The 9,559-nt window shown below is 37.8% G+C and overlaps 1 protein-coding gene across 2 annotated transcripts; it reads left to right on the forward strand.

The window, feature by feature from the left end:
• The first annotated feature begins 1,480 nt into the window (after positions 1-1,480).
• Positions 1,481-9,006, forward strand: MFAP3L (microfibrillar associated protein 3 like). 2 transcript variants are annotated; one of them, XM_017740615.1, is made up of 3 exons: positions 1,481-1,901; positions 5,537-5,599; positions 5,717-9,006. In XM_017740615.1, exons 1-3 carry the CDS (start codon positions 1,619-1,621, stop codon positions 6,397-6,399), a joined length of 1,029 nt encoding a protein of 342 aa, XP_017596104.1. In that variant the 5' UTR covers positions 1,481-1,618; the 3' UTR covers positions 6,400-9,006. The 2 variants fall into 2 exon arrangements, with proteins under 2 accessions (XP_017596104.1, XP_008636797.1); XM_008638575.2 differs by having other exon boundaries at positions 5,537-9,006.
• The last annotated feature ends 553 nt before the right edge of the window (positions 9,007-9,559 follow it).

The raw sequence follows: 9,559 nt of genomic DNA on the forward strand, positions 1-9,559 counted from the left end.
CCTGCAGTTTATCTAAAAAAACATAGGTTTTCATTTCTAGTAATGATTCATCCTGTAAAATGGAAGAATTAATTTGCTTTTTCAGTAACAGCAGTATCTCTTGGTATGAAAACAAGTTCATTGCTTTACAGAGAAGAGAGGATGCCTAAGAAAACAACCTAAGTAAAATATTACCAGTGAAAGACAGTAATGTTGCTTTCTTTCCTTTTTGAATACAGAAGATAAGGAAGGGAATATTTTGTTTGTTTCTTTTTATTTTAGTGGTTCCTTTATATATGGAACTGATCTAGGGAAATTATCTTGTCCAGTTATTTTATATGCTAAGGCAGATGAGTTACCATGGGTCAAATGTATATTTAAGAAAATATAAATAGTTTTGAAATGGAAATGTTCATTTGGGGAAAGTTTGTTAGACAGTTTCCTATATTTGGTTTCCAGATAGATTCCTCTAACTAAAAGTTTCACTAAATTTCAGTTATTTACCTTAGAAACACGTTGAGTAAAACCAATATAGGGTTGGATACTCTGTGATTTAAATGTGATTTGTGGCTTTTAGACTCTTGAGTGAAATTTTCCAAGGTGCTCATTTTGAGGCCAACATTATGCCCTCAGTCAGTACTGAATGCCAATTGTGTTCACTGGCAGCATAATGAGGCCAATAGAGAGCCATTTGTAACCCCCCGCCTCTGTCCAGAAACTGAAATCACTGCTTTAGAAAGGCCTCATTGTGGATGATTAGTTGAGGGAAAATACTGTAGGGAGAGTGTGCAAAAAGTACGCAGGCAAAATGCTTAATGCCGCATAAGGAACAGAAAAGTCCTACCTTCATTTGTATCTCAAAGGAACATTAACAATTATTATGTCACTAGCAAGTACTCTTCTTTACAAATCTGCTCTAAAAATAACACTGAAATTACTTTATCAAGCATGTAATACCCTCTTTTAAGAATATTCTTCCATGTTTTATCTCAGACAGCAGTAGCTGAAGAAAAGTGAATGGTCTGAGATGTTTTTCTGTATGTGTTTGGGAAAAATTGTGTATATCAAGGATTCCAACATTATATCCAAAAACCCATCCTGGAATTGTTCTTTCTTACACTATGTTTCACCATGCACGTGGTAGAGTTGCAGCACCAAACTGGTAGTGACAGTTTTTAACATGCTGTCTGTTTTTCCTGTTGATTTTGCAAATGTTTAAGAAAAATTTAAAAAAAAAAGAAAAAAAAATCTGTTTAACTTTTGGCATAAAACTGTACCTGCTAAGTGTCTAGGTGATAAAAGCCTTCTGCTATGCCTGTCACTCTGAACAACACCATTGTCAGGAAAATGTATGCATCTTTTTCCAGTAAGGATAAGGACTGTGATAACATTAGCATTTAGACAAGACACTGCACTGATGATTGTGAAATGCATTAATGGATGTGTCACTATTTTAAAAGAGCACATCTAATGGATTGTTTATATATGCCATCTCACTCTACTTATTTATTTATTTTATAGGATATTTTAAGCATAAAATTGCACAGATCAAAGTAGAACTCTTCTGTGACCTGCTCAACTCAAGGACCGCATTCAACAGAACCAGTTCCCAGCCAGTCGTGTACCCCACTGAAGGAAAATGGACATACTGAACAGCCACCACTTTTTGTACTTTCTGCCTACCACACGCCTTGTCATCTTATTAGCAGCTTTGACCACTGCTGAGGATGTCAGTAACAGCACTTTCAACCGCACTGACACACACACAGGGGCTGCGCCTGTGGTGATCTCCCGCATCGACCACATCATAGTCAAGGAGGGCAGAAGTGCCTTGATCAACTGCAATGTCCAAGGAAGTCCCAGTCCACATTACAGATGGTACAATTCCAATGGCCGCCTGCTCCAAGAGGAGGAGAGTAAAGGTAAGATCTTAGTGATAGCACTGATGTAGCCTGTCCAGAGACACTTCTGATTTCAGCAAGTTGACAAATAACCTGAATTTAATGGCCTGGCTGTGGTATTTTCCTGTGTGAAAATAAATGAAAGCCTGGTGGCAGTTATAAATTTTTTATGTGCACCTTGGAAGAAAACAGTAACTTTTTATGTGTTATTTATAGCAACACATAGCAAGAAGCTGAAGCAGTTAAAAGAAGGTGTAGACAGGCTTATTTTCATTGGAAGACTTCGGGTTTGTTCCTGTTTCTCATTCTGTCCTCCTTTGTTCTTCTCTGGCACCAAAAAAAGATTAAAAAGCTGTTTCCCAGCACAAAGGAGGATTCTCATGACATATGAGAATAGTTTGTTGGCGTGAACTCAACACAGCTAACTCCCTGATAAGCCTTCTGTCTTTATGTGCAGTGCCATGGCAGTGTGAGAAGCAGGAGGTGCCCTGAACAACCAAGTGCAAAACCTATATAGGGCAGCAGTCAGAAGGACAGGCCAAATTTGAGCCTTCCTGGCTTTAGTTAAGACTCTTCAGTGCCATTTGCCAGAGACCTTAATTACATGTGGGCTGATTTTCCTTAAATGGAAGGTTTGGGTGATAATCCTAGTTATACTTCTAAGGAGTGTTTGAGCGGAGTGTGGGTATATGAAAGGTGTTTTTCTCATGTAATCCTTCCATAGTGACTGCTTTGTTCACAGCATGATGAAATAAACTCTTAGTTGTAAGATAGCGTGCCTAACTAATGGCTGACCTGACAGAGAACTCTGCTGTGACAGGAGTAACGATTGACCCAGCTTGATGTGAAAGAGCAGTGTGTATCTGTAAGAGCTTACTGCATAACTGGTTATGTTTTACATTACAGCATGTAAAGCTAGAGAAAGGACCTACTTGAGCTACTAAGCAGACTTTCGAACATGATTTGTGTGGTTGTGGCAACATACAGCAATTAGTATGCTGGAGTGTTTTGCTAAGGTTCACTAACAGAAAATTTCCCCTCTAGTTAGGCATCTAAATTTAGGTCTTTGTGTAGTCAGCTGAGAGAGCTGGCTAAAACAGACATTTAGGTAGGTGAGCGAAAACTTTGACCAAATCAGTAAAAATTGCAGATGTAGTATTAAAACAACATCACTTTAACTTAGAATTTCAACAGTGCAATACCTCCTTTAAGAAACTGTCTTTCTGTAAGAAATGTTTCCTAGCTTGAGACCTTTCTTTGTGATGTTAAGTATGGCATTGAATTGTTATCAAAACCCAGCAATGATACCTTCTCTAGTCATTGTTTTCTTATTTGGCTTAATATAGCTGTCAGGATCCACTGGCATAGACCCAGTAACTGAGTCACAGTTCAATGCCGTTATGCCATTTATAAGAGCTGGAGCCAGGTTACATCACAAGGTGTCTTGTTATTTCACAATTAATAGAAACCTACTTTGCAAAAAGGACCAGCATTGCAATTCAAAGAAGTACTGAGCAGTGAATACTCTGTATTTTTTATTATGCTGGAGGTGGAGGACGTAGTGTCATCTGTTACAGATGCTAACGTTTCCTCTGTAAAGGAGTTTTCTTCTGAATTTGCCTAACTTTAGCAGATTGGGGTGATTTTTTTTTATGTGAAGGTCTGATTTAAACTGAGCTTTTATTTATTCTGCATTTTTTAGTTTCAAGCAAAATGATTCAGGTGTTTTCAAGAATTATGCTAGGGTAAAAAATAGTGGTTTAGTTAAGTTAAAACTTCTAAGTAAGAGGATAAAAAGATGTAATTAAGAGCACGTCTGTACACATGAACTGAGGCAGGGATCTTGTGGGAATACTTTCTACACAGGCTTCTACTGGGGATAACGTAAAAAATTTGGGTAAGCCATGTTTAATTAGAAAAACTTTGAACATTGTAAAAGCCCATAACTACTCTGATTTAGAGGGGTTTTTGACTAATGAGTTTCGGAATTGCCCACAGTTTCTTTAAAAGAAATACAGGGAAAGAAATAGAATAATCTTTTTAATAATGAAAGAACTTCTGTGATAAAGATAAAATAAATGTAGAAGCAAGGGATACACCAATCTGTGGCAGGACTGCAATCCTGCCTTGTGATTTACACAACTGCACAGGCATTTTTCACAGGTTTAATTCTCTGATCACAGGTTTTGTGTCTTTTTCAGCTGCCTTAATAGACTTAAATAGCAGCTGGTTAGGTTAAGTTTAAGGAAAAAAAAACTTCTTTGATGGTAAAGACGGGTGAACACCTGACATTCCTTTCTGTGGAAGGTTATTGAAATTCCAGCACTACATTCAGCAAATACCTGTCTGGAATGGCTTGGGATTGTGTTACAGAGATTGAAAACAGTTGAGTCTTCCTCTGAGCAGTAGTATGTACTAGCTGATCTTGTTGGCTTATATCAGCCTTTGTTACTGCTTCAAAAGGAAATCTTCTGTAGGACATCTCCCTGGAGGAAGTGTTCAGAAGGCACAGAGACACTCCACTTTCTGGCTGTTCTCTACTGTGTGAACACTTCCAGGAGTGGGTTTACATAAAGGAAAGAATTGACACCAGGCTTTCCTGTTGGATTTGACTTACGTTTTTTATAGCAAAGTTGCAATTTAAGAAGTCATGTCACACCAAATGAAGAAAAAATATACATCCTCAGCTCTTAAATAGTGTAGTGGTATTTGAATAAAAATGAAGTTCACTTGAGGAACTAAAAATCTTCATTCATTACCAGTATATAGTGGCAAATACAGTAACTAGGTGAATCTTGAATCACTTTAGCAGTGACAGGAGTGATGGCTTTTTAACATGTTGTTTTAAATGCAGTTTCATACCTAAACTGTTCTGCTGTGCTAGGTTCAAAGAATATGAAGTGTTCATGTACGTGAAATGTATATGTCCATGCAGCGGACAAAGTTATCAATTATATTACATTGACAGAATTTACTTTTAAAGGTAAAACAAGTTCTGTCGTAGTTTGTAGAGGTGACAAACACAAGGTGTTCCCTGTCATGGCTCTTCTCCTTCCCATCTTTCTTACTCCTCCTATCCTACTTCCCTCTCTTTAATATCATACTTCAAAATCAGTTTCTCAACACCTCATAGGGCAGGCAATGTAGTATATGGTATCTGAAATGTTAGGGTTTTTAAAGTTTACATTAACAGAATTATATGAGATACTGTAACGAAACACCAAAAATAACCCAGTTGTACGCAAATGCATTCATTGTCAGGGAACAAAACAAGGAGGGTTTAGTAGGTTTTTCTGCTGCACAATCCCATCGATCCTGTTCTTTGAGGAAGTGTGACCTGTGTTTGGGAGGCTCTCTGGGGTAAGTAGTCCTATCTTTCTAACTTAACTGACCACAAGATTGAGATATATGTCATGCATATTAGTATTTTTTATGAGACTGTTTTAGGGCATGCTCTGACTATCCACAGTTGATGTCAGGAATTTGATAGTAACACAGCTAGGATCTCAGGCCTTTATGATGGTAAATTCTTTGTCTTCTTGTGAGCATTACTTCCTTCTTCCAAAACCTGAAGCCAGTTTGACAAAGCTGATGTTTAAGACTATGCTGATCATGTGACAAAATACTTCTAAGTTACTCTGTTTCCTCTCCAACAGGAAAATGGTGGTTTCTTGACAATGGGCTACTAAACATTACCCGCGTGTCATTTGAAGACAGAGGTAAATACACGTGTGTTGCATCCAATATGTACGGCAGTGTTAACAATACTGTGACGCTGAGGGTTGTTTTTACCTCTGGAGATATGGGAATCTATTACATGATTGTCTGTCTTGTAGCTTTTACCATTGTTATGATACTGAACATTACTCGCTTATGTATGATGAGCAGTCATCTGAAGAAAACCGAGAAAGCAATCAATGAATTCTTCAGAACAGAAGGGGCAGAGAAACTTCAGAAGGCCTTTGAGATTGCAAAGCGTATCCCAATTATCACATCAGCCAAAACGCTCGAGCTTGCCAAAGTAACCCAGTTCAAGACCATGGAATTTGCTCGCTATATTGAAGAGCTTGCTCGGAGTGTACCTTTGCCACCTCTCATCATGAACTGCAGGACTATAATGGAAGAAATTATGGAGGTTGTCGGTCTGGAGGAGCAAGGACAGAATTTTGTACGGCAGACAGCAGAAGGCCAGGAAACCACTGAAACAGATGAGCTTTATATGATCCCAAATGCTTTGACGCGCAGTGAATCTCCCACAGCTGACTCAGATGCATCGTCACTGCATGAGCCACCTCAACAGATTGCAATAAAAGTGTCAGTTCACCCATTGTCCAAAAAGGACTGCATAGATGGTCAGTCACAGGAAAGCATGCAGTTGGACACCAAGGAAGAAGACCCTCCTCAAACACCAGCACTTCCTGCAGAGCCCCCTCCTGAGCCTTCTGCTGAACTCAGTTCTGATGACCCAGCATTGGCAAATGACAAAAATACATGTGTTATATATGAAAGCCATGTATGATAGTTACTCCTGAATCTATGCATAGCAGGAAAATCAGGTGGAGCTCTTTTAAAAATACATATTGTACTTGCCGCTAAGCCTTACCTGGAGACTATCATAGCAAAAGCATGTAAGTGGATTATTTGGCACTTTCTTCTCAGTTTAGTTTACCATGATGTATGGCAGAGTAATTGCTATTACATTAATATTAATTGCTCTTTTTGATTAGGAATATTTCCAAGAAACATTTACCTCAGCATTTTCTAGGTCGGAGTCACCTGTAGTGGCCTCCTAGTCACCGGTAGTCTTTGATGTAGGACACTTGAACTTACTAACATAAAACTGGTTTCTATTTTTCTCCTTCACTCTCGTTATTTCCATCTATTGCATTTTTGCAAATATTAACTTGTGAATTTGAAATATTGCCCAAGAGGCAGCACTCCAGTAGCCAAATAAAATCCTAATAGATCCCATTTACAAAGCCTGTTTGCTCAGCTGCATTGTGATTTAGAGGGCTATTAAAGAAAGTTAAAATGTTTCCATTTCATTTGAGACCACACTGCTTAGCCACATGGGAAATAGTTTTCCCTTTTTCATGGAATGAAGATGCCAACAATTGTTTGCTTTGCATGGAGAAACAAGTTTGAGGTGTATATTACAGATGGGAAAGCCCACAAATATCTTACAGAAAGTTGCAGTCCAACAGCTCTGCAGGGGTTTTTTTTAGCATTTTCTATGTTGCCAGAAGTTTATATGGCAAACAGCTGCAAATATGCAAGATGTCTTGTTTTGAAGTAATTTGGAAGCAGTAACTATGTACTACCTTACGAGAATGTATGCACGTTCCGTAACAGTCCTGCAAATGCCAGTTGATGACAAGGCTGAAATGGCAAAATACCCTTTTATTTGGCTTCTTAATTTTGAGCAAATTCATATATTCTGAAGATCAAGCCTAAATTCATATATAAGCATCAGTTTGAGAGTGTTGTATCCAAACTGGAAAAAAATATATGATCAAGTGTCCTACAAAATTACAAAGACAGTCACACAAACTGTTAATGCGATATAATTGTGTTGATATTTTGGGAACCTCCTATGTGTAGGATGTTCACTACTTGAGTACATTTGACTCTACCCCAGTAAAGCTTTAATGATCACAGCAATTGTGGCGTTAAAAAGGATCAACATTTCTGCCAGGAAATGCCAGGAGTGGAAGGGAAGTGGTAATTTCTCTTGCAAATAGACAATAAAAAGTATCTTCTCTGTGAGTCTGGAAAGAAAGCACTTAGAAGGAGTTTGTATAGGGTTAATAGCATATTACTTAATTACTTTACACATTTAGTTTGGAACTAATGAACAAACTATCACTTTATAGTTTTTAAGAAGGATTCTAGTGTAAATATAGATACTTAAAATAAATCTGGAATCAAGTATTTTGTAGAAAAAGAATTCTCTTAGGTCTGTGGGGAGATGATGCATGGATGGCTCTCTGGACATTTTAATGAAGCAGTCACATCTCCATAAGGTGTCTGTTGGAGGCAATCAGTTATATTAACTGCACAGGTAATCAAGACCAGACAAAGTCAATGTTGCAGGTACATAAAAGAACCTTTGATAATGAACTGAGGTCTTACGCCAACTTCCTCATGTTAAAGTGCAGAGCCTCACTAGCAGTGTAATACAGGAATACCCCATGACTTACATAGGTGATGCAGAGAAGGCTCCATATTTAGCTTTCTGTGGTTGTTAAAAAAATTTAATAATGGCCTTCAGATCTGACAACCAACTTGTGAGAAATGGCAGCATTCAGATGTCTCATGGTTTTTTGTGCTCACTAGTGGCAGGCTTCTATACAAAATGCATTTGCACATGCCCAAAAGGAAACATGCAAGGGCAAAGTCCCTTTAGGAACGTGACTGGAAATATTTGAGTTCCAGCAAAGCAATACAAACGTAGAACTGAAGTTAGATTAGGAGAATACCATAAAGAACCTCACTTCTGACCAGTGTGATTGACAATAGTATTGATGCAAACTGTTAACTTCTTGTATGAATCCAAAGGACATTTCTGTTTAGTTTTCACATCAGTTTTTCAAGTTACTTAATTTGCTTCTCATACAAAAAGGACAAGGGCAGAAACAAAAGAAGAAACTTGCACTAAACTCCTTTAATTCACTGTAACCTCCTGAGAAGAGGCATGTTGATGTTTCTGCCTGTCCAGCATTTACAAACAATGCCCATGCATTCTGAAGTTACCTACCTGGTGCCCAACTAAGATTGCACAGATAAGCAAGGATGTTCTCCTTGAAAGCATAAAAATAACTTTTAAATTACACTTTAATTTTTTTTAAAGTTATAAAAGTATTTATTAAACTACAGTATTTTAATTTTAATTTTTTTAAACTATGAAGTTTTTACAATAGAGATCAGACGCCTTCATGTATTTCTAAGGTGTTCTGACCCTGACGCTTCTCTCAGGCTGTCCTCCAGCCTCTTTATTATTTATTTATTGAGAAACATTTGAGAGCAAACAATCCCCATGGATTTCTTCAGTATCACTGTGTAAACTTCCTTGAAGATACAGATGATGTTTTTCCCCAGAGGTTGCCCACAAAGGGCACGTTTGAAGTACACACAAACGCACAGTGCAAACCACATATAAGCAACAGGCACTTGGAATAGATACATGCCCCTGAATTTTCTAGAGCTGGAGTCACTCAGAGCCGAGAGTTCACAGACTGCTCCAACCAGTCTGAACATTTAGCTTTGTGTTATTATCAGAATAAAACTGAACAGCAATGTAGCTGAAGAAAATACAGATTTTATACCGAACCGATGGTTCTGGTTTATGTGGTTTTTTGTGGTTTTGTGTATGCTGCTCAGTATCTTATGCATCCATTATATGACACTTCTAAGCCTAAAGCTTTTTATACACTTTCAGGAACTTCCTTTGTGGAAGACAGATGGGAAATAAGACCCAAACTTGTCTTTCCTGTTCCAAACTTTCTGGATGTGCTATTATAAAGTGTGCAATTGTGTCTTGCAGTATTTCTTAGCAAATGGTCCAAGAACACAATTAACAAATATAAAATTAATAATGGCTCTAAGAAAACATTAATGTTTGCATTGTTATGTATTTTCATGCACCTTAAGCACTTCAGGGACATTAATCTGTTCCCATC

The sequence above is a fragment of the Corvus brachyrhynchos genome, unplaced genomic scaffold, assembly GCF_000691975.1.
Source record: "Corvus brachyrhynchos isolate BGI_N302 unplaced genomic scaffold, ASM69197v1 scaffold178, whole genome shotgun sequence".
Taxonomy (NCBI): domain Eukaryota; kingdom Metazoa; phylum Chordata; class Aves; order Passeriformes; family Corvidae; genus Corvus; species Corvus brachyrhynchos.

Coding starts and splice junctions, on each gene's coding strand:
- MFAP3L (XM_008638575.2), top strand. CDS start 1,619: ATGGACATACTGAACAGCCACCACTTTTTGTACTTTCTGCCTACCACA. Junction 1,902..5,536: donor CCAAGAGGAGGAGAGTAAAG/GTAAGATCTTAG, acceptor CCTCTCCAACAG/GAAAATGGTGGTTTCTTGAC.